Source organism: Canis lupus, chromosome 19 (genome assembly GCF_048164855.1).
Source record: "Canis lupus baileyi chromosome 19, mCanLup2.hap1, whole genome shotgun sequence".
NCBI lineage: Eukaryota > Metazoa > Chordata > Mammalia > Carnivora > Canidae > Canis > Canis lupus.
In genome coordinates this window covers 54,964,113-54,989,196 of record NC_132856.1, presented here as the reverse complement: position 1 = coordinate 54,989,196, position 25,084 = coordinate 54,964,113, and the positions used below count along the sequence as shown (strand labels likewise).

The following is a 25,084-nucleotide window of genomic DNA, read 5'->3' as shown; positions in this document are numbered from 1 at the left end:
ACATTATGTAAGTTTGAGATGTACACCATGTTGATTTGGTACATTTATATATGGCAGAATGATGGCCACCTTCACTTTAGCTGGCATCTCACGGTTTCACATAAGTACCATTTCTTGTGTGTCATGGGAATGGATGAGATCTAGTCTGTTGGAAGCCTTGAGGTTTCTTCTACCGTGCTGTTGTCTATCATCACTATGCTGTGCACTTGACCTCCAGGACTTACTTGTTTACTAGCTGCAAGTTAGAGCCTTCAAACATCTCCCCAGGCCCACCCCTGTCCCCCCCAGCAACTGGTAGCCACCATTCTACTGTCTGTTTTTTTGAGGTCAGCTTCAGAATTATCATGGAATGGGATGGGTATGAAACAGGATTCAATTCTGAGAATTCCAGTCTCAGATTCAAGAGAGGACACTTTGCTTCTTCAGCTTCCATTGAGCCTCAGCCTCACTGAGAGTCCACATGTTCCACCTTCCCCTCTGCTCACCTGTTTTCTCTTCTCCTCTTTCCCCTTCCCCCTTTCCCCTTTCCCCTTCTCTAAGCCAGAGTTACAGGGCAAGGTGAGCAGGGAGAAAAGCATTAGGCAGTGGTCAATCTGTTCCAGTTCCTTTTGGGGAAGGCACTCTAGTTCTGCAGGAACCTGAGAGCTACCATGGTCCAGCTACCCCTTAGGAGCATGGATTGACCCCTACCTGCTGGGCTGTGGAGTTGATACTGATTCACAATCCTCCTTTTTGGGAGGTTCCCAGGTATGATCTGAAACGGACCCCATTATTCCAGGGCAGGGAGATACCGAAGGAGGAGACAGGTACTCTAGGTTGGGGGATGGCAGTTTTAATAAGCAAAGGGAGCTTGCATACACGGTTTGTCTTGGGCAATAGCAATATAAATGGATCCCCACACCATGTACCAAATCTTGTAAGTTTATATATAGAGAGGTGGGCCTTAACTGGGTTCAGTCATGCATACACCGCATCACTATCTCAAGGCAACGTCCTTGGAACAGCCTCTGGGAGCAAGAATGGCAATGGAACCTTCTTTGTAACAACAGGGTTGAGAAGCCCCCGAGTGCCTGGGTCCAGTTCATGGTCAATTGGCAGTCAAGTCTTTTCAATGACTTCTCAGAAGTTGGACTGACTTGGAAAGAGGAACACCGTCTGGGTCCTAATGGTTTCATCAGAACAACCAGGATGACTCATACAAGAAGATGGGGTTTTAACTGTTAGGGCAACCAACCTCTTTGCTCTGTCTTCAAAATAATCAAGGGTCACCGTGTTTAAAAATCATGAGTGTCACCAAAAAAGGCAGGATTCCTGTATCGATGGGGCTGGTGGTGGTGATGGTGGTGGTGGTGATGCTTCTGATATTTTTCTCAAATGGTATTTTTGAACACTTTCATGGCTTCTGTTCCCCAGTATCATTTTATATTCTCTGAAAATACACAATAGTACTTCCTAAGTCACTAGGTAAGTACCCATGTTTACTCTAGGAAAAGTTAGAAAATGCAGATGAGCAAATTGAAAACTACCTAGAAATGAGCACTCTTCACACCCAGGTCTATGTCTCCTCATACGTTCTCTCCAGCATGTATGAGTACACATTTCTTTTGTGTTCTTCTTTTCAAATTGGCCTCCAGCTACACCAGCATAAACCTGATGTAAGTGCTTAGCAGCTTTGGAAGAAGAGTTCATTTGAGTAAGTTTCTAGCATTTGTTAGTTTTATAAAATTGGATAGAAACTTAATGAAATGATTCTGAACGTTGTTAGGATCAGGGAACTGAATCTCTTTAAATGGTCAAACTATTACTCCTGGTATGAGAGCTGTCTGTGTTAAGGATAATTTACTCCTATTTAACATGCTGCCATCTTTGTAGTCAAGACACTAAGTTCTATGTTGTAAATCAAGATCTGTTTTTGGGAGAAACAGGCAGGTGGCCGAGTCATGTACAGAAGCTCCCTGAAGGACTCAAGGAAGATTCCTGAAATGTTAATACCTTCCTTTTATTTTTCTCAGGGCTTCCCTGCTTGATCATCTTTGTGACAAAACACAGTTCATCGGACAGAGGTATGTTGGCACTTGAAACCAAAGGCAATCCTCTTTTTAAGTCACTGCCCAGTATATTTGGATATACTGTGGACTGGATGCAACAGGCCACAGTTCATCAGGATGTGGGTTTGCCCCCATGGCCTCAACAGACAATTGCAAAGCCTGGCATCATTTCTAAGAGCTCTGCAACTCTTAGTGAATTAGGACGAGCTACACTGATTGCCATTTTTGTAGGTCCAGAGTGGCCAAATACTGACAATTTTGTGCAGTTCCTCAACTATTTATTCTACAACTTTTGCACTGTGTTCAAATGGACGACTATGCCCAGTTTCATACAAAGGTGGAATGAGAAAGCAGGCTTCTGTTTTGCCTGACACTTTCAAAAGATCCACCATGCCCTTCAATACAACCCCACTTTTTTCATGGTATCTTTCCTTTGCTTCCAGTAGACTCCAGAAGCATCCTTAATCTCTTCCTGTCTTTCCCATGGTCCCCCAAGTCCAGTCGTCTTCCTCCTTAAATATCCTTTAAGCAGGGTCCCCATTCTTTTCAAGTGGGCCAGTGCTGTCCAATCGAAACAGAATGCAAACCCAATACATACACTTGATTCTTTTTAGCAGCCCCGGTTAAAAAGATCTTACCACTCACTAGTTGGGCTGGGCATACTCTTTCCAGACTGGAGGGATTGAAAACTATCATGTCTTCATTTGCTGCTGCCACCTGCAAATGCAGAGTGTCCCAGATGCCAGTGACTGGCAGCCAAGCTTGCCTCCATCTCCACAACCTTTCCTTTCACCTTACAACGATGAATATTAAAGATTCCAAAGTGCCTCTTATTTCTTGTGACAAAATCAACTGCTTCTCAAGATGCCTGGAGGTAGAAATGATCATCCCTTCAGATCATAGTTTCTGGAGCCAGACTGCCTGGGTGTGAATCCTGGCCTGATCACTTACTACCTGTGGGACAGTAGACAAACCAATCTCTTTGCGCTTCATTTCCTAATCTATATAATGGAGATAATCATAGTACCCATCTCATGGAGTTGTTCTAAAGTCAGTAGTATGATATGGAAAGGGCTGAAATAGTCCTGATACAAAGCAAGTGTCCTATAAGGGTTGGAGAAGATTTCTCCCATCCTTTCTAGGTGAACCACCCAACTACCCAAATGAGGTCTTGCTTCTCTTGGTCCAGACACACAATAAAAAAAAAACCTTATGTTGGCCCATTTCTTCCCTCTTTCCCACCTTACCCTTCTTCCTTCTTTCATGGGAACTTTTCATATTACATAGTTTCAAACTTACGGAAAATGGAAAAATATTTTCAGATCTTCCTTCCCTCTGCTTATTCACCAAATGCTTTATCATATAAGTATTATATATAATGAACATTATATATATAAACATATTTATACATTCATTTGTGTATATAATACATACACATGGGACATACACACATTTTTATACTCTATGTATGATATATAATATAGTAATTTCATACATGCCTTGTGTATATGTATATATAGGATACACAAACATAATTTTTTTCTAAACTACTTGAGAAGAAGCTGCAGGCATCGTACTCCTGCACTCCTTAATACTTCAGTATGCATTCTTTTTGAAGAATATTTTATTTAAATTCAATTTACCAACATATATTACAACACCCAGTGCTCATCCCATCAAGTGCCCTCCTTAGTGCCTGTCACCCAGTCACCCCATCCCCCCACCTTCCTCCCTTCAGTATGCATTCTAAGAACAAGGACATATTCTCAAATAATCGCAGACCAGTGAACAAAATCAATGAAACTGACCCATTTGTCACGGGGCCTTTACTTAGCCTAATCTGTGGTCACATTGTTCCACTCAGTCTAAAGGAGGACAAGGAGGATTGGAGAGATTTCAGAAATCAACTGAGGTCCCAGCTTAATAAGTTCTACAGCATTAAGAGTACTTCATTTCCCCACAGTGTAAAGGTTAGTGGGAAGGGACAAGCAATTATAATGTATTAAGACTACAATGTCATCACTTTAGTTTGAGCTGCAAACACTTATAGGTAGGAGCCAAAACAGGAAGAATGTGGATTTTGGACAGGATAATATCTCCTAATAAAACATGGCATGATGGTTTTCTTTAGTCAACTTTTTATTTGGACATTTTAAATCTATAGAAACATTGCAACAATAGTAAAAATGATCACCTTACACTCTTCACCTGGATTCATCGATTGCTAACATACTGCCACATTTCCTTCAGGTTTCCTAGCTACCTATCTATACCCACAAATATCTATTAGCAAAAATAATTATAGGTAGCTTTCAGTGAAAATCAATAAAAGGAAACCTCACTAACATGGGGTCTGGAGGTTTAACAGGGGGAGCTCTCCTGTCCTACCACTTGTGGTCAATTGCAATTGCAACAGGAAGAAATGGACCTTGCAAGCCAATACTACTTCATTCCATCAGCAGGAGGAAGAAAGTCTCCTCAGCCCTGCTTCCCTCCTCCCACCCCAACAGACTAGCCAATGAGAGATAGTCACAGTCAGTGAGATACAGCCACAGCTCAGCCAATGAGGGACAGTCACAGCTCAGCCAACGATAAGCCACTATACTTCAGACTCCCAGTTTACTCCAATGGACTTTTTGTGTAGAACAGTCCTGCGCAGCTTGCTCTAGAGAAGAGACATCTCCTCCCTTCATGTTCCTTGGATAGCCAGCATGCCTCTGGTTTTTGCATCAGCCACGCGTCCCAGGTTACAATTTTCTTCCATCCCAAATAAATCGGTTTTTCCAGTAAAGTAACTGGCAGGGTGTTTTTTTAAGGTTAATATATCTACAATATCGATATATCTTCTACTTAGTTATTCTTTTAATATTTTAATTATTTATTCATGAGAGACACACAGAGAGAGGCAGAGACATAGGAAGAAGGAAAAGCAGGCTCCTTGCAAGGAGTCAATGTGGGTCTTGATCCTGGACCCCAGGATCACAACCAGAGCCAAAGGCAGATGCTCAACCGCTGAGCCACCCAGGTGTCCCCCTTCTACTTAGTTACATATAACACTGAGATTATACAATGGTTTTAAATAACTATTCATATACATATCTATATATATTTATTTTTTCTGAATCCATTGGAAAATAAATTACAGATATCATGCCCCTAAATCTTTTAGCAAAGGTCTAGTAAGAACAAGGGTATGCTCTTACATTGCACAAGGCCAATTTAGGAAATTTGTGTTGATACATTCTATTATTTAAGTCCATAGTCAAATTTTTTCAATTGTTCCAGTAATACTTTTTTTTTTCAAATTTAGAATTTATTCTGTAACCACTTAGGCATGGTATTTACTTACTATGTTTCTTACATCTCCTTTAGTCTAGAATAGTTACTTTCAGCCATTCTTTTTCATTCAGACATAGATATTTTTGAGTCGAGGCAGTTATATCAGACCCAGTACCTCTGAGATTTCCCCATTATTAGGTCTGCTTAGGCATGTGGGGCAGGAAAAGGATGAATGTGATGTTACATCTTTCCTTGTATACCAAATTGGAGGTAGCAGATGGCAGAAAAGGTTAGTTGTTTGTCCAATATCAATAACAGAAAATCCATTGACTTAACCAGCTTATTAACTGACTCCAAGAAACTTAAGGTACATCTAGGAAGAGTCATAGAAGTTATAGTCTTAGAAGTCATAGAAGTCATAAAAGTTTAAAAAAAAAAACACTACTGAGTAATGTCAATTGCTGACATTTTAAGACACAGGACTTCAAGTGGGCTTAGATTTATTAAATATTGAATAAAATAACAGAACCCAAACAGCTGCCTTCTTCTTCCCTCTCTCTGTCTCTCTCTTCCTCTTTCCAGATGCATGTATGAGCAACCCCTGCCATGATTCTGCTGCCTGTGTGTTCAAGAAACGAAAATACTACTGTTCTTGCACAGAAGGATATATCTCAACCACAGGGGAAAAAACCTTCACAGACTGGAACGTCAAATGTATAGGTGATCCTGGGCTTGTAGAAAAGTGGTATTACTGCAAGAGTGTCCAAATCTTGGAAGAGAAGGTAGTCATAGGCTTCTCGGAGGGGAAGAACTTTAGTGTCCTGCCTGAAGGTTATGTCCATTATCTCTGTAGCAACATTCATATGAGAGATGGCTAAGAATTGAGGTCTGGGAGAAATTGACTTGTGTTCCATCTCAACTCTAATTAAGTAGCTGTGCAACTTAGAGAAATTGCTTCAATCCTTAGTCTCAAGTATGTAACCTATAAAATAGGAGTAATCATCATACCTTCCTCAGATGAGGGAACCCAGGTCAGAGGAATGTGTGTTTGTTCAAAGGAGTCAATCCCAAAATTAATGAAATACACAGTTTAAAAAATAAGTTCTCCTTTGCATCCAGTGTTATGCTGGACACTTTACATATTTAAACCATATACCAACCCCTCATGACATGAATGTCTCTTTTAAGTTGAAAGTCAGCAGAATTCTACTGTAAGCGGTTATCTAGTAAATATTTCAGGCTTTGCAGGCCATATGGTCTCTTATGTAACTGTTCAACTCTGTCTTTCTAATGTCAAAGCAGCCATAGGCATGAATGGATGTGGCTGTGTGTCAATAAAACTTTATTTACAAAAACAGGCAGTGGGCTAGCCCAGGGCCACAGTTTACAACCTTGGCTTAAGTATCGAGAATACTTGCTATCCCCCAAATTCCCTAATATTTACAGTAGGAAATAGTCATACTTATTTGAAAAGGAAAATGATTTATTTTGTTAGATGTGAGTTTATGTATAACTTCACATATTTTCTAGTGGAATGTTTTCTAAAAGAAATCTGACAGAAGCCACTTATGTGAGCCACACAAGTAATTTAAAATTTTTTATTAGCTTCATTCAAAAAGTAGAAGCAGGAAATTAATTTTAATAATATACTTTAATTCAACATATGCAAAGTATTATTCAAGTTGTAATCAATATTAATGAGACCATTTATATGCTTTTGTTCATATTGGTTTTGGTCTCCAGAAAGCATTTTATGATTACAGTACATTTCAGTTCAGACTAGTCATGCCTCAGGTGGCTGGTAGTACCTGTTTTGAACAATGGACTACTTTGACCTGACTCTCACTTGTTGTGACATCCTAAAAAACTTCAGGTCTTTCCATTTGGGAATCCACAATGAGATGGAAGTCAAATTTTTAATTTACAATAATTTTATCTCAAAAATTTATACATATCTCTTCCTTATTTTCTAATATATATTATTATCAGTTTGATTCTTGTTTCTTTATAATAGCTATTCCCCCTCCCCTTTCTGGATCCTGCTAAGGCTATGGAGACAAACCTGTCCTAATTAAAGTAGACATGGTACCTTCTTTCCTCTGATGAACCTATGATGTTAACCCAACTTATCTCTTTTCTGTCCTAGAAATCAAACAGGAGACCTGCTCTAACTTCTACAATAGTGATCCAACTTTCAAACACTGTCAGAATCAGGTAAGGTTTGCCACTTCATGGGTTTGCACTCTACTTGCACAAGGTGTACAGTGGGGATCATCTTCAGGATACAGTTGAGTGACATAGGGTGGGATACCTCACCATAGTGTGCAAGTGTATTTGGTATATATTCCCGTGTAACAAGGGACCTCAAAACTAAGTGGTTTAAACAATATTTATTATCTCCAAATTACTATGGGTTAGGAAACCAGAGAAGACTTTGTTGGATGTGTTGATGCAAGGTCTCTAGCAAGGCTGTCATCAAGGTGTGAGGATGTAGAATAAGCAGAAAACTCATCCATGTTGGCAGGAAAGAAAAGCCATGGAGCTGTTTTGGTGAGCATTCTGGCAGCATCTCAAACAGTTAAAAATATAATTACCATATTATGCAGCATTCCATTGCTAGGTATAGCAGAAAATTAAAAATACAGGTCAACACAAAAACTTGTATACCAGTGTTCACAGTAGCATTAACAAGAGCCAGAAATTGGAAATGACTGACTTGCTCATTAAAACCTAAGTGGACAAAAGAAACGTGTCCCATCCATATGATGGACTGCTGCTGAGCCATAAAAAGGATTGAAGCACTGACACATGCTACAACATGGATGGACCTTGAAAACATGATGCTCAGTGAAAGAAGCCAGACACATAAGGCCATAGAGAGTGTGATTTTATTTACATGAACTGTCCAGATAGGCAAATCCAGAGACACAGAATGTAGACTAATGGTTTCCAGAGACTGGGGAGTAGGTGGATGAAGGGATTGAGGGTGACTGCTCAGGATTGCAGATTTTAGAGGAAGGTGTGGAAATTGCTCTAAAATTGATTGTGAAAAAAACAAAGTAAAATAAAATTGATTGTGGTGATGGTTGTACAAATTTGTGAATACACTAAAAGCCACTGAATTATACATTCTAAATGGGTGAATTATAGTTCCATGAAATTGTTCAAGAAAAAAAGACGTTGGCTGGATTGGTCAGTGTGCATAGTTGATCCTCCAATATAATTATTCAAAGACTTTGAGTGCCTAAGAAAAATGTAAAAACAAAAAAACAAAAAAAAAAAAAAACCAAAAACAAAAAAAGAAAAATGTAAAAACCATATGTTCTGAACTCTTTTGTGTTTAATGAGGGATCCTGAAGCCCAAAGAGATTTCAGTGACTTTTCCAAGGTCACACAGTGAGTTGGTGCCAAAGCTGTGTTTTGCTGACCAGTTAAAGTATGTATTTGGGGGTTATCTGTAAAAACTATTAGACAGCCATCCCAAGCTCATTAAAAGGAAAAATAACAAATACTCCTTTTCTTCTTCTCTCTTAGTTAAATTTGAGTGGTTCTCAGGACAACAGCAGACAAATCTGCACCAGTTTCTCAAAGCTGTCCCATGGCTGTGGAAAGGGAAACACTGCTCTATCCCTGAAGGTCTGAGTGCCTTTCCTTTGGCTCTAGGTGCTGGCGGATGCTTTCTCCACCACCACCCCTCTTTCAAGTAGACTTTGTTTTTTAGAGCACTTTTAGGTTCATAGCAAAGTTGACCAGAAATACAGACTTCCCATATATCCCCGTCTCCCGACCCCCACCCCCGCACAGGCACAGCCTCCCTGGCTATCTTGCACCAGATGGTACTTTTGTGAACCTGCAATGTCATGTCAATGTCACCCAAAGGCCAGAGTGACATTAAGGCATCAGTCTTTTTTTTTTTTTTTTACAGATTTTATTTATTTATTCATAAGAGACACATAGAGAGAGAGACAGAGACATAGGCAGAGGAAGAAGCAGGCTCCCTGCAAGAAGCCAAATGTGGGACTCGATCCTGGACCCCGGGATCATGCCCTGAGCCGAAGTCTCATACTCAACCGCTGAGCACCCAGGCTTCCCAGGCATCCCAGACATCACTCTTGATGTTGTCCATTCTGTGCATTTTGCCAAAAGTATAATGACATGTATCCACCATTATAGTATCAAAAAGAATAGTTTCACTGCCCCAAAACTGCTCTAAAACACTCATCTCTGAATTTTAAAAAATCTCTTTTACTAACAATTTTATATATCCAGGGAGTGCATCATGATATTTTGACCTACATAATGAAATGATAACTACAGATAGCTAATTAACATACCCATTTCATCACATTTACCTGTGTGTGTGTGTGCGCACGCATGTCTGTGTGTGTGTGTGTGTGTGTGTGGTAAGAGCACCTGAAATTTCTTGGCAAATGTACAGTATATTATATAGTGTTCTTAACTAGAGTCATCATGCTGTACATGATGTGTCAAGACTTATTCATCCTACATAACCACAACTTTTTAATCTTTGACCAATATAGATGGATTCTTAAGCAAATCAAAACCAAAAACTACTATGATAAGCAAAAGTATTGAAAGACATGCTGAGGAACTGAGTGTACTGAGACTTCTCATCTTAGGATATGAAGTGTGTGAAGATTCTCAGAATTGGGCTCAACTAGGGTTTGCCAACTCAGGGGAATCCCATTTCACAGAGGTCCTTTAGAGTCTGTGCATACTGGGGTATGAAATGTTCCCAGTAAGGCTTTGAGCGCCCTCAAACCTCTGTCAATGAGAGGAAATACTCCTCTTATATGCTTCATGTCAAACTGAATTTTCAGTTATTACATGGCAAAATATTGGGGAAAGGCAAGGAAAATCAAAATCTTCTCCCAACTCCCAACCCAGAAAAATACACCACAAAAGTCTAAGAGAAGTAAAACAGTTTTATTATAGAATAAGTTTATATATACATATTTTTTGAAGTTTGATTTGCCAACATATAGTATAACACCCAGTGCTCATCCTGTCAGGTGCCCCTTCAGTGCCCATCACCCAATCACCTCATTCCCCACTCACCTCCCCTTCCACTACCCCTTGTTCGTTTTGTAGAGTTCGGAGTCTTTCATGTTTTGTCACCTTCCCCAATTTTTCCCACTCATTTTCCCTCCTTTCCCCTATAATACCTTTCACTATTTTTTATATTCCCCATGTGAATGAAATCATATAATTTGGAATAAATATTAAACTAACATGCTTTTGCTTTTACAGTCCCAGATCCTGGGCCTGGGGCTATTGGTAGATTTACTTGACCAAAACACAAGCTTGTTTGATTTGTTTGAATTGTTTGATTAAAAGACTTTGACCTCTCAAAGCCTCCTGTTCATCTAACAAGCCTTATTTCTAACAGGAAATCGGGGATTCCTACCTTAATTTCACAAACCTCACTTCCCAATTAACCGCTGGAAAACCCAAAGAGAAAGCAGTGCTAGTGACATTATACCTGCAGAATATGGAGAAGGCTGTCCTTGCAGCTGCAGTCAGAAATACAAAAGAAAGACAGAATGTGGAAGGGCCTTTTATGGGTAAGGAATCACAACTCTGGTAAGCACAGCTCCTCTTCCATGTTGTCAGTCTCGGTTCTAGGGTGTTTGTGTACCATCTCACACAATCCTCCTAGCAATGCTGGAGTGTAGGTGTGATTATCTCTATTTTATAATAAGGATGGTGATGCCCAGAAAAGTGAATGAATTTCTGGCTTCCTCAATGGTGGAAGAGCCAGGAATTAGACTTTACACTAGGTCTGAGTACATATTTTTCTTTCAACCAGTACACAATCAATGTGCACTGCCTGGTACAATTTTAGATTTCATGAATTTATTTTCCTCTACATTGACCTACTGTCAACAGTTTGGAGGTAGACAATTTCATTAGGTACTACAAAGAGAAAGAAAATGAATAGTATGTGGCTTTAATTTTGGATTTGAGATATCTATTTCTTATGAATATTCCACAAAATACAGCTCAGCAAGAAGAAAGTACACACCATCTATAATCCTGGAGATTCAGAGAAAGGTATTCTAGCTTAGAGTACTAGTTAACGATTGTTGCAAAGCAAGAGATCACAAGCAGCACATCTGTAATTCATAGTTTCCATGGGTCCAGGAGTCAGGACATGGCTTAGCTGAGGCCTCTGATTTAAAGCATCTCCCAAGACTGAATGAAAAGATTTGCTGGGGCTGAAGTCTCACCTGAAAGCTTGAACAAGGGAGAATTTGTTTCTAAGCTCCCATGGTTGTTGGCAGGATTCCTTGCCTTGTGGGGTGTTTGAGTGAGGGCCTTGATTTCTTGCTGGATGGAGTTTGGAGGCCTCCCTCTGTGCCTTGCCATTCTGTAGGGAAGCTTGTTTGATCAAAGTCCTCAAGACAGTGTCTGTTAGCAAGATGGGAGTTACTATCTTACTTAATATAATCATGAGCATGACACCTCACCATCACCTTTGTCATATTCTATTGCTTATAGAAGCAAGTTGTAGGGCCAACCCATAGTTAAAAGGAAGAACTTACCCCAAGGCATGATTACCCCAAGACCAGGATGAGGGTCATGGAGTACCATCTTAGTCTCTCTACCATGCTCAGTGAATTGATTCTTGGCATTGGACACTCATTAGAATGAATGGGACATTTAAAAAATACTTATAGAAGGGCCACTTGGGGATGAGGCCTGCACATCAGTGATTTTAAATGTCCCCAAGTGATTCTAATGGACTCTGGGTGAGAAGTATTCTGTACTGGTTAAGAGCCAGACCTTGTCAACAGACCTGAGTTTCAAAGAACAATTTGTCTCTTGGCATAAGTTAGCCTTGGGTTAGTATCCTTATCTCATTGAGTCTCTGTTTCCAGATCTACAAACTTTATGTATAGAAATTATATATAATATATACATATGAATTACATGGAATACATATTATAAGTTATATCTACTTTTTTATATGTGTGTACATAGTATACATATGTAATATATATCATATATACATATATATACATATAATCCCCATTTATTTATATATACATGTACATTTTATAAAATACATAAGTTATATATACTCCTATATGTGTGTATATAGTATACATATATAATACATGTTATACATACTAGTATATATACATATAACCCACACATATATACAAATAAAGATATCCTAACTTCCTCTTTTTAAAAAAATAAATTCAAAAAAATGAATTCAGAAATATTCCATTCATATGATCTTTGTGTGTGTGTGTGTGTGTGTGTGTGTGTGTGTGTGTGTAAAATATGATTTTCCTATTTTAAAGATACCATGTTGCCAAGAATGTGATTTTAATTCTGGATGTTAATGACAGGACGGTTTATTTTTGATACAGAAGTCTGCAGATGCTAGTATTTCCATTCTACACAGGTATATATTTTAAGTCCTTTGTGGTCCCTGCTGGTTCCAGGTTCAGACACCAGAGAGCATAGAGGAACTTCTGTTACCTGCACCTGGGTGTGGAGATTCTATCCTCTATCAGGGCTTGACCTGACATTAATCAACATGTACATAAAGGAGGCATTAATACACTCTTTCCCTTTTCTCACTAAAAAATACCTAACTCTGGGATACGAACAAGGTGTAGTAGAAGGAGAGGTGGGCAGGGGATGGGGTGACTGGGTGATGGGCATTGAGGGGGACACTTGACGGGATGAGCACTGGGTATTATACTATATGTTGGGAAATTGAACTCCAATAAAAGAATATACAAAAAATGTGATGAAACATAAAACAATTTTAAAAAGAAAGTAAAAAATAAATACCAAGGTAGCTAAACCAGAGTGCATATTATCTGCAATCCACGAAGCTAAGGGACCCTGTCTGTCTCAATCACAGTTATGCCTTGGCTCATCATACATGGCCAAAGAATGCACACTAGTGATTTCCTTTAATATTTGGTAACTCCTTAAGGCTATCAGTGTTATTATCCCAATCTTGTAGATGAGGAAATTGAAGCTAGGAAAGATTAAGCCACTGACCCAAGGTCACTCATAGCACATCATACATAGTAAGGTGGTGGCTCCAAGGTGAATCCCAAACATCACAGTTCTTGTCAACATCACTTTCAATGTGTTGCCTCCCTTGTTGATTTGGAGATGTTCTTTCTGCTCTGCCTTCCCTCCTAGCCTGTAAATCAGTGCTGGGTTAAAAAGCAAAGGCAACACTTGACATCCACTTGGAGGGCTATTACCAAAAATAACAAGCATTGGTGAGGATGTGGAGAAATGGGAGCCCTTATGCACTGCTGCTGGGAATGTAAAATGGTGCAACTATGTGGAATTTGTTCCTCAAAAAGAATATACAAAAAAAACTAAACATAGAATTATTTCATGACTCAGCAATTCCTCTTCTGGATCTGTACTCCAAAGAGTTGAAGGCAGGAACTCAAAGAGATATTCATACATCCATGTTCACAGCAGCATTGTTCATAGCAGCCAACAGGTGGAAGCAATTCAAGTAAACATTCACAGATGACTAGATAAGTAAAATGTAATGTATCCAGACAATGCAATACTATTCAGCCTTAAAGGAAGGATATTCTGACACTCGCTATAGCACAGAGGACCCTTGAGAACATTGTGCTCAGGGAAATAAGCAGACACAAAGAACAAACATTCCATATCCCACTGATAGGAGATCCCTAAAAGAGTCCCATCCATGGAGACAGGAAGTAGATAGTGGGAGGCAGGTGTGCATGAGGGGGTTTAATGGGAACAGAGTTCCAGTTTAGGAAGATAAGAAAGTTATGGAGAGGGATGGTGAAGATGTGACTGTGCTTAACACCACTGAACTGTATGCTTAACTGGGGTTAAAATGGTAAATTTCATGTTATGTGTATTTATCACAATAAAGACAAAGAAAAGAGTAAATGTACCCGGTTAATTCCTAGTTCACTTTTTGAATTTTATTAAATGCCCACAGGATTTGGCCATTTCTTTCCCACACTAATCAAGAGTAAGCAGTCCCTAGAGTGCATGGGCTTTTCTTTTTGGTGTCCATTGCAGATGATTATCATATTGTAGCAGGTGGATAAGGAAATGTTGCTGTTAACCAATCATTCTCTGTTTTTTAGACATTGAAACACGAAGGGTTGAGAAATGCAGCCTGATGAAGACATTCAGGCTGAAGGCAGGAAACCAGACCATGGACATTCTCTGCACCACCATTCAGAAGGAAAGCTTGGGAGGTATAGTATATTGAGGTCCTAGAACTTAGACATCAGCCCAAGAATATTCCCAATGGAATTCCATGTTGCTCCTATAAAACAGTTCCCAGAGGCCCTTTATCATACATGAGGAAGTTCTGTGGATGATGTTTCTAAAGCCTAGGTCTGGGAAATTTACACTGGGCTCTTACAGCCAGAAAAAAAAGAAAGATGAAAAGAATCCAATTTCCTATACACAATTGTGTTTACATTGGATGTGTTGGAGTGGGACTGAAGTTGAGATTTCTTAATGACTTCCCATGTGTGCTCCTTGCTTAAGTCACCTCCACCCTCTAGGGTGCTCTAGGCTGGTTTCCTTAAATGGATGTCTTTCCCCTGCACATGAACAGTGAATGGTTCCCCATTTCCTAGAGAAGATACCTAGGAATAAACCTAACCAAAGAGGTAAATGATCTATACCCTCAAAACTAAAGAACACTTCTGAAAGTAATTGAGGAAAACACAAAGAGATGGAAAAATATTCCATGCTCATGGATTGGAAGAATTAATATTGTGAAAATGTCAATGCTACGCAGGGAAATTTACACATTTAATGCAGTCCCTATCAAAATACCATGGACTTTCTTCAGAGAGTTGGAACAAATCATCTTAAAATTTGTGTGGAATCAGAAAAGACCCTGAATAGCCAGGAGAATATTAAAAAAGAAAGCCATAACTGGGAGTATCACAATGCCAGATTTCAGGTTGTACTACAAAGCTGTGGTCATCAAGACAGTGTGGTACTGGCACAAAAACAGACACATAGATCAATGGAACAGAATAGAGAATAGAGATTCTATTCTTAAGAATAGAAGTGGACCCTCAACTTTATGGTCAACTAATATTCGACTAAGCAGGAAAGACTATTCACTGTCTTTTTAACTTCTGAATACTTCTGTTTATTTTTATCCATTTCTTTTTAAATTTAAGTTTTAATATTTTTAATTTTTTACTTGAGATATAATAGACATAAAACATTATATTAGTTTCAAGTATATGACATATATGATTCCTTTTTTGTCTAACTCATTTTTAAAACTGTGTACAGTCTATTATTAATCATTTTTAAGATTTTTCTTTTACTACTTTCCATATGTCTTTTCCCTCCTGCAAAATTACCTCCTACCCATCTTTTTCTCCCTCCTTCACTTCCTTGCTCTCTCCTTCATCTCTTCCCTTCCTCTCTCCTTTCTATCTTTCCTTCATTTTTCTCCTATCATCCTTCTTTCCCATCTTTCATTTTCCTTCCTTCCCTCCATCCACTGAGTCATCCACTCACTGTCCACATATCACCCAGCTTTCCTTCTTTCCGTTCTTCCATCCATCCATTCACACATCCATCTATCCATCCACCCTTCCATCTGTCCATCCACTATTCCATTCTTCCTTCCCTCCGTTCATTTATCCGTTCTTCCCTAAATCCATCCATTCTTCCTTTCCTGTACCCACACATTCACCCATCTCTAACCTGCCTGCCTTCTTGCCTTTTTTCCTCTATCCCTTTAGCCTTCCATCAGATTCATTGATCTGCTTTGCAATTTTTGAGGAATAAAATAATGACTTCACCTTCCAAGCTTGAACTGAAAGTTCTTTATTATCTTTAATCTTTTCCTTAACTGTAAAATACCAAAGAAAATTTTCCCTATCAAGAGTGGTAGCATCTGACTCTAAAAAAAATAAATAAAAAATAAATAAATAATAAAAAATAAAGTGGTAGCAAGGATGAAATTATTATTTAAATTTTAAAATACATTTAAAATTAAAAGAGTATTACTTAATGTGAATGACTCACCACATTGTCCCATAGTAAAGGCTCAATAGATGGTAATTGAAATTATTTTTTTCAGTGGTCTGACATCCTATCTAAAAATTAAAGCTACCATAGACAATTTGTTAAATCTTTGATGTTGCCTTCAAATGAGCATCACTGAACCTAGGTGGGGTTTCTTCTTTTTTTGTTTGTTTGTTTTTTTTGGGGGGGGGTTCTTCTTTATCCAGGTGCTGTCGCATTTATATCTTATGCTTCCATTGGTTCCATCATCAATGAGAGCTTTGTGTCTGAGGAAAACCTAATGACGAAGGAAAAGTTGCATAATTTCTACCTGAACTCCAAGGTAGTGAGTGGTACAATGGGATCCAGAAAGAACACCTCGCTCTCCACGTCCATTAATTTCACATTTCAGCATGAAAAGGTGCGTGAGAACCAGGTGACTCCATTACATCTGCAGGGATTTTGTAACTAACTGGGAATGTTTCCATGCTGATGAATTTACAGGTTGGAAGTTTATAAAAATGAGATAGATTCTCACTCATCTGGGGGACATGGTGTTAGAAAGTCTAAAATGAACCCAGAGTGAGAAAACTGGGCTACCCCTGAGCTCTACTGAGTAGATAACCTCAGAATCAACCCCTCAACTGTCCCCCAAGCCTCTGGACAGCTCCAACTTGTCAGACTGGTCCACATAAAACCAGTCAGATTTTAAGAAGGCACCAATCCAGACCAGCATATAAGATGAGTGATAGTCATTTGGGGTTTTTGAAGTGCTCTCAAGTGCTGTAACACGGTGTCAGACCAGGCAATTTCAATAGGAAAGTTTTCTGGGTTTTAGAACTTGCCAAAATTAAAAATGATTCTGTCTTCTTCAAGGGGGTTGTTTGCTGTGTAAGTAATTTCCTCAGAACTAGGCAACTTAAAGTGATATGCAAGTATTACTCACTTGCTTTCTGTGGGTCAGGAATGTGGGAGGGGCTTAGCTGGGTGGCTCTGGCTCAAGGATTCTTCTAAGTTTGTCATCAAGATGTTGGCTGGGTTGTGTCACCTGAAGGGTTCACTGAGGCTAAAGGGTTTGTTTTCAGGATGCTTCCCCCATCTGGCTGTTGGCAGGAAGCTTCTGTTTCTTGCTATGTGGGGCTCTCTGAGAGCTGCTTCAGTGTTCTCACAGCATGGCAGCTGGCTTCCATGAGTGCTCCAAGAGAGACTGCACCTAAGGGAGTGGAATTAGGCTTGACATTTTGAAGGGAGTGCCAAAGAATTGTCAGGATACAAAATCAATGCCCAGAAGTCAGTGACATTTCTATACACTAACAATGAGACTGAAGAAAGAGAAATTAAGGAGTCAATCCCATTTAGAATTGGTGGACATTTTTTAAACCACTACAGGAAGAGATGGAGCTGAGCGGTCTGGGTTCACGTCCCATCTCCTTTCCCATTCACTACTTAGGGAAGTTACTCCATCTTCTGTGATGAGCTTAGCCCAGAAGCTGAGGTTCTGTTACTTCTAGTAGCAATGTGCCTTGTTGGTTCATGGGAGAGATGAGTCCATGTGTATAAAGTCCTTAAAATAGTGCCTGGCATCAGCAAATGGTGCTGGGAAAACTGGATATGTGTGTGCTGAAGAGTAAAGTTAGACCCTTAAACCATATACAACATGAACACTAGATGGAACAGACATAAATGTAAGACATAAAACTATAAATCTTTTATAAGGCAACATAGTGGGAAAGTTTCATTACCTTGACATAGAAAGGGTTTCCTAGATATGACACCAAAAAACAGCCAACAAAAGTAGAAATTGACAAATGGATTACATCAAACTAAAAACTCTGCATCAAAGGACACAGTCAATGGAGTGAAAAAGTAACCCATGGAATGGAAGAAAATACCTGATAATGAATTAGTACCCAGAATACATAAAGAAGGTCTACAATTCAACAACAGCAACAAAATAACTTGATTTTTTAAAAAGAGCAAAGGATCTGAATAGACATTTCTGAAAAGATGATATACAGATGGCCAAGCAGCACATGAAAAGATGCTGGACATCACTAATCATTAGGCATATGTAAATCAAAACCACAATGACATATCACCTCACATCCATTAGTATGGCTATTTTAAAAACCAATTAAATAGAGTGAGGATATAGAGGAATTGGAACCACTATGCACTGTTGATAGGAATATAAAATGGTGCAACCACTATGGAAAGTAGTATGGTGATTCCTCAAAAACTTGAACCTTGTATTACCATATGAAATAATATGGAATACTATTTAACTTTAAAAAGAAATGAGGACTGTTACTATGTAAGTGATGAATCACCAAATTCTAAACCTGAAACCAGTGTTACCATATATATTAAATAACTAGAAGTTAAATAAAAACTTGAAAAATGAACAAATACAATTTTGATATGTACTACAACATGGATAAACCTCCATGGTTCAGTATGCTGAACAGGACAGTATGCTGAAGTGAAATACACCAAACAAAAAAAGACAAACGCTGTAATCTTCCTTTTCGTATGAGGTCCTCAGAGTTGTCGAGTTCATAGAAACAGTTAATAGGTGTTTGCCTAAAGCTGTAGGGAGAGTATGAGGAGTTACTTTTAATGGGTATAGAGTTTCAGTTTTACAAAATGACAAAGTTCTGGAGATGAGTTACACAAGAATATGAATATACTTAACACTACAGTGCTGTCCACTCAAAAATGGTTAGGATGGTAAATTTTATGTTATGCAATTTTTACCTTAAAAAAAACTTTCTTAAAAAATTTGACACCATCATATAAACATTCCCAAGCATTAGATACCATTACTATCTAGGCTCAACCTTTGTTGATTTTTTTTTAAATGTAACTCTGTGGGAATTTCAGGACACTAGGTGGTGAGCACTTATAATATTTTTTTCTGCCATTTCTTTCCTGTCAAAGATGTTGCCAAGCAATATTCAGAAACCACTTCCCCCTTACCCAGCTCTTGGCTGAACATAGGAGATTAGATAGATAGATAGATAGATAGATAATAGATTACCCTTGGACCTGGATTAAGGAAATACAAAGACTTTTGTCTCCATTATGTAATCAAACTTTGGGCATGATTGAGTAACTATGTGAAAACATCCTGGCCCCATTTATAGCTCCCACTGGGGCCCATTATACTTAAGTTATTCATTGTAGCAGCTTCAATGGGCAAGTCCTCTTATGCATCAAATGAAAGAACAGTGAGAAACACTTTTGTGCACGTACCATATTTTGAGTTTTGTGTGTTACTTAACAAGTCTGTGTCTCTATCCTCCAACATGTGCACCTGGGAGAGTAACAGTATCTACACCATAAACTGCTGTGGAGGTTGAGTGATTCCATGCTGGATCTATAGATTGGTACCTGCATACATAGATAGGTGTCAGTGTTGTCTGTGTCAGTGATGAGGACAATTGCAATGGAGATAAGGACTATTTGTTGGGAATTCAACAGATGGATTCTCCTCTCCAGGAAATCATGTTGCCCTGACCTCAAAAATGATCTCCTTTTCTTACTTACCTTACAAATGACAGTGGCAGTCAGGTAGGATGGTTAAGATTTATGGCTCTGAAGGCAGAAATCCAGAATTGGAATTCCATCTCCTTGTTTATCACCACAAGACAACTATCAGTTTCCTCCTATGGAAAAGGAGTATATGAATACCTGCCTCACAAACGGTTTTGTAAGCAGCCAATGAGATAGTAGATATGAAATGCCTAGTATGTTTTGGAGTACGAACAACAATCAGTAAATTTTAGTTATTCCATGACCGGACTAAGGCAATGTGGTTATTCTCCAGATAAAGAGAGAAAATGAGCAGCCCCTCTGTGTCTACTGGCAAGGGTCCTCATGGTCTAATGAAGGCTGTCAAGTCATTTCCTCAGATGAAAATCAAACTGTTTGCAGCTGCAGCCACCTCTCCAGCTTTGCCATTCTCATGGCATCCACCAAATTAAAGGTAATCTCTACTTCTGTAAATAAACTGACCTTTCGGGGATCCCTGGGTGGCGCAGCGGTTTGGCGCCTGCCTTTGGCCCAGGGCGCGATCCTGGAGACCTGGGATCGAATCCCACGTCGGGCTTCCGGTGCATGGAGCCTGCTTCTCCCTCTGCCTATGTCTCTGCCCCTCTCTCTTTCTCTCTCTGTGACTATCATAAATAAATAAAAAATTAAAAAAAAAATTTAAACTGACCTTTCATTGAAGTGGAACATTATCAAGTTCCATAAAAAAGAGGATTGATTGAATGAATGCATTCTGATATTGAATGGAGAGAGATTTTAAAGCAACCCCTCTACTCGTGAAAGGCTGTCAATATTTTCAGTGGAAAACACTAGAATGTTGACCTGGAAGTGCAAGCTATTAAGTGCTTCTCACAGTTTCCTGTTCCTAAGAATCACAACAGATGCTTATTTTAAAATTCATTTTCTTGATTCCATCCCTGAGAGATTTGGATTCTGGAAACCTAGAATGGGGGTCAGGGATGTGCATTTTACAAGGGGATTAGTTCCTTAGACAAATATTTGGTGAGCATCTAGGACTGCCAGGCAGAGTCAAAGTGTGTAGAAGACAGCCCCTGTCTTTGTGAACAGGGACATAGTAAGAAATGGATGTCATAATAAGTGAATTGTGTTGTATGTTGGAAATTTCTCTCTCTGATATGCAAAAATGATAACAGGGACTACTACTCTGTGCTCTCTCAACACCCAGGGAAAGAATGTCAAACATCCCCTTTACATTGATCATACATTGAACTGATAATTTTGGAACCTAGTAGGTTAAAGAAAATATACTAGTAAATTATGTTCATGTTTCTTTTTTACATTTTTTTAAAGATTTTATTTATTTATTCATGAGAGACTGAGAGAGAGAGAGAGAGGCAGAGACATAGGCAGAGGGAGAAGCAGGCTCTATGCAGGGAGCCTGACATGGGACTCAATCCCAGTTCTCCAGGATCACGCCCTGGGCTAAAGGCAGCGCTAAACTGCTGAGCTTCCCCGGCTGCCCTCTTTTTTACATTTTTTTTAAATTTTTATTTATTTATGATAGTCACACACAGAGAGAGAGAGAGAGAGGCAGAGACACAGGCAGAGTGAGAAGCAGGCTCCATGCACCGGGAGCCCAACGTGGGATTCCATCCCAGGTCTCCAGGATCGCGCCCTGGGCCAAAGGCAGGCGCCAAACCGCTGCGCCACCCAGAGATCCCTTTTTTACATTTTTAATGAGGCTACTAGAATATGTAAAATTACCTCATAGGGTGTATCTTTTTTGAAAAAAACAACTTTATTGAGACATCCTTGACATATAAAAATTGTATTTATAGTTAAGGTGAACAACTTGATGTTTATGTGTATGCACTGTGACAAGACCATCACAGTCAAGCTAAATAACTTACCCGTCACCTCTACATGGATGCCATTTCATGTGTGCATGTGATGGGAATTAAGATTTCAAGCAAATTTCAAGCATACATTACAGCATTGTTAACTCTTGCCACCACACTACACATTAGATCCCCAGAACTCATTCAGCTTATATAACTGAAGCTTAGTGCCCCCTGGTCACATCTCCTCATTTTCCCTATGCCCAGTCCCTGGCAACGATTATTCTACTCTCTGCTTCTGTGAGTTTGACTATTTTAGATTTTGCTTATAAGTGAGATCATGCAGTATTGGTCTTCCAGTGTCTGGCTTGTTTCACTTACCTGATGTCCTCAGGGTTCCTCCACATTGTCACAAATGGCAAGATTTCCTTCTTTTTTTTAATTTTTTTTTATTTATTTATGATAGTCACACAGAGAGAGAGAGAGAGAGAGAGGCAGAGACACAGGCAGAGGGAGAAGCAGGCTCCATGCACCGGGAGCCCGACGTGGGATTTGATCCCGGGTCTCCAGGATCGCGCCCTGGGCCAAAGGCAGGCGCCAAACCGCTGCGCCACCCAGGGATCCCGATTTCCTTCTTTTTTTTTAAGGCTGGGTCTATTCCATTGAATGAATACACCTCATTGTCTTTATTCATCTGTTCATCGGTGGATATTTAGGTTGTTTTCATCTTAACTTTTGTGAATGATGCTCATAAGATATTTCCATGGGACAGTGCCAGCTTGGTGGTTCCAGGTTTCCAACATCCCTGTGTAGAAAATGCTATCTTTGACTCTATTAAATTGCTAGGACTGCCATAACAAAGTGTCACAGACTGGGTGGCTTAAACAACAGAAATTTAGTATCACAGATCTAGAATCTGAAAGTCCAAGTGCAAGGTGTTGGCAGGATTGCTTTTTTCTGAGTCCTCTCTCTTTGGCCTGTAGATGGCCTCCATCTCCCTGTGTCCTCATGTGGTCCTCACCCTCTACCTTTTTCCAAATTTCAAATAAGGACACCAGTCCTATTGGATCAGAGCCCCCCTAATTATGTCATACTACTCAGCTCTTTAAAGACCTTGTCTACAAATACAGTCATATACTGAGGTCCTGGGGATTAGGACTTCCACATATGAATTTGGAGGCAGGGGACACAATTCTGCCTGTAATACTGCCTCCATTTTAAATATGGGGACTTCAGATCTCAGAGAGTTGAAGTCACTTGTTTGGGGGACTGAACTGGGATGCCCATCTGACTCTCCATCAGGCACATAATGACAGTGCTGGAAACTACAATGGATTCCTTCTTTGCTGACTCAGGTGGATCCCGTGCTGACCATGATCACCTATGTGGGGTTGAGCCTGTCTCTGCTGTGCCTCTTCCTGGCAGCCCTCACCTTCCTCCTTTGCCGACCCATCCAGAACGCCAGCACCTCCCTCCACCTGCAGCTCTCCATCTGCCTCTTCCTGGCCCACCTGCTTTTCCTCTCAGGCATCAACCGGACAGAACCCAAGGTAGGAGAATCAGCTGAAACTCACTTTTATGTAAACATTTCCACTGACATTGCCACTATGATCCTGAAGCCCAAGTAGGTAGATGTAGGAAGAGGGATGGAATACAAAAATTTGGGTAGACAGTCCACTTCCCCCCATTGTCATCAGTTGCCCATTTTAGCACTGTCTATTGACAATGGAGTCTCTGGGAACAAGTGTTAGAAAGGAGCTTCCTGGCTATGAAATGGTGGAAATCACATATCTAGTCAAACTAATTTTTTTTAACATGGCAAACCTGAAGATCAACAGAGGAATTAACTTGGCTGAAATCACATAATAGTTTTTTTGAGGTGTTAGATAGGAACCTCAGAGTCCTGCACTAAATCCAGTACACACAGATATAGCCCATTTTTCAGCAGAACTTCCTGTGAAAATGAAAATGTTCTATATTTGAACTCTTCAAAATGGTAGCCACTGGTAGGTGTCTAGTATGACTGAGAAACTTTAAATTTTTGATTTTAATTAATTTTGAAAATTAATATTATTAATTTTATATTAATTATAAATTAATAATTTCTATTCTATATTAAATAGAATATTCTATATTCTATTTAATTAATATTAATTAATATTAAAATTAATATAGAACATGAAAATGTTCTATATTTGAACTCTTCAAAATGGTAGCCACTGGTAGGTGTCTAGTATGACTGAGAAACTTTAAAAATTTGATTTTAATTAATTTTTTACATTTTTAATTAAATTCAATTTGTCAACATATAGTATAACACCCAGTGCTCTTTCCATCAAGTGCCCTCCGCAGTGCCTGTCACCCAGCTACCCCATCCCCCCAATCCCTTCCACAACTTTTTGTTTGTTTCCCATAGTTAGGAGTCTCTCATGGGGAAAAAAAAGGAGTCTCTCATGGTTTGTCTTCCTCTCTGATTTTTCCCACTCAATTCCCCTCCTTTCCCTTATAATCCCTTATAATCTTATACTCCATGTGTGAGTGAAACCATGTGATGATTGTCCTTCTCTGATTGGCTTATTTCACTCAGCATAATACCCTCCAGTTCCAACCATGTCGATGTAAATGGTATTCATCTTTTCTGATGGCTGAGTAATATTCCATTGTATATATACCACATCTTCTTTATCAATTCATCTATTAAAGGACATCTTGGTTCCTTCCACAGTTTGGCTATTGTGGACATTGCTGCTATGAACATTGGGGTGCAGATGTCCCAGTGTTTCACTACATCAGTATCTTTGGGTAAATATCCAGGAGTGCAATTGCTGGTCATAGGGTAGCTCTATTTTTAACTTCTTGAGGAACCTCCACACTGTTTTCCAGAGTGACTGTACCAGTTTGCATTCCCACCAACAGTGCAAGAGGGTTCTCCTTTTTCCACATCCTCTCCAACATTTGTGGTTTCCAGTCTTGTTAAGTTTCATCATTTTCACTGGTGTGAGGTGGTATCTCATTGTGGGGTTTTTTATGTATATTTTTTATTGGGGTTCAATTTGCCAACATATAGTATAACACCCACTGCTCATCCCATCAAATGCCCTCCTCAGTGCCTGTCAACCAACACCATTTATTGAAGAGATTGTCCTTTTTCCAGGGGATATTCTTTCCTGCTTTGTGGAATATTAGTTGACCATAGAGTTGAGGGTCCACTTCTGGGTTCTCTATTCTGTTCCACTGATCTCTGTGTCTGTTTTTGTGCCAGTACCATGCTGTCTTGATGATCATAGCTTTGTAATATAGCTTGAAATCTGGCATTGTGATGCCCCCAGCATTGGTTTTCTTTTTCAATATTCCTCTGGC

General features: G+C 39.4%; 1 protein-coding gene across 1 annotated transcript in view; it reads left to right on the top strand.

Annotated features, from left to right (window-relative positions):
* Positions 1-25,084, top strand: part of LOC140611477 (putative adhesion G protein-coupled receptor E4P) — a 39,995-nt gene that overhangs the window by 1,419 nt on the left and 13,492 nt on the right. The window contains exons 2-7 of the mRNA XM_072788222.1: positions 7,474-7,541; positions 10,738-10,912; positions 14,471-14,584; positions 16,601-16,794; positions 20,203-20,361; positions 23,080-23,274. Of these exons, the coding sequence (XP_072644323.1) occupies positions 7,474-7,541; positions 10,738-10,912; positions 14,471-14,584; positions 16,601-16,794; positions 20,203-20,361; positions 23,080-23,274 (905 nt within the window). The remainder of the gene's footprint in view (positions 1-7,473; positions 7,542-10,737; positions 10,913-14,470; positions 14,585-16,600; positions 16,795-20,202; positions 20,362-23,079; positions 23,275-25,084) is intronic.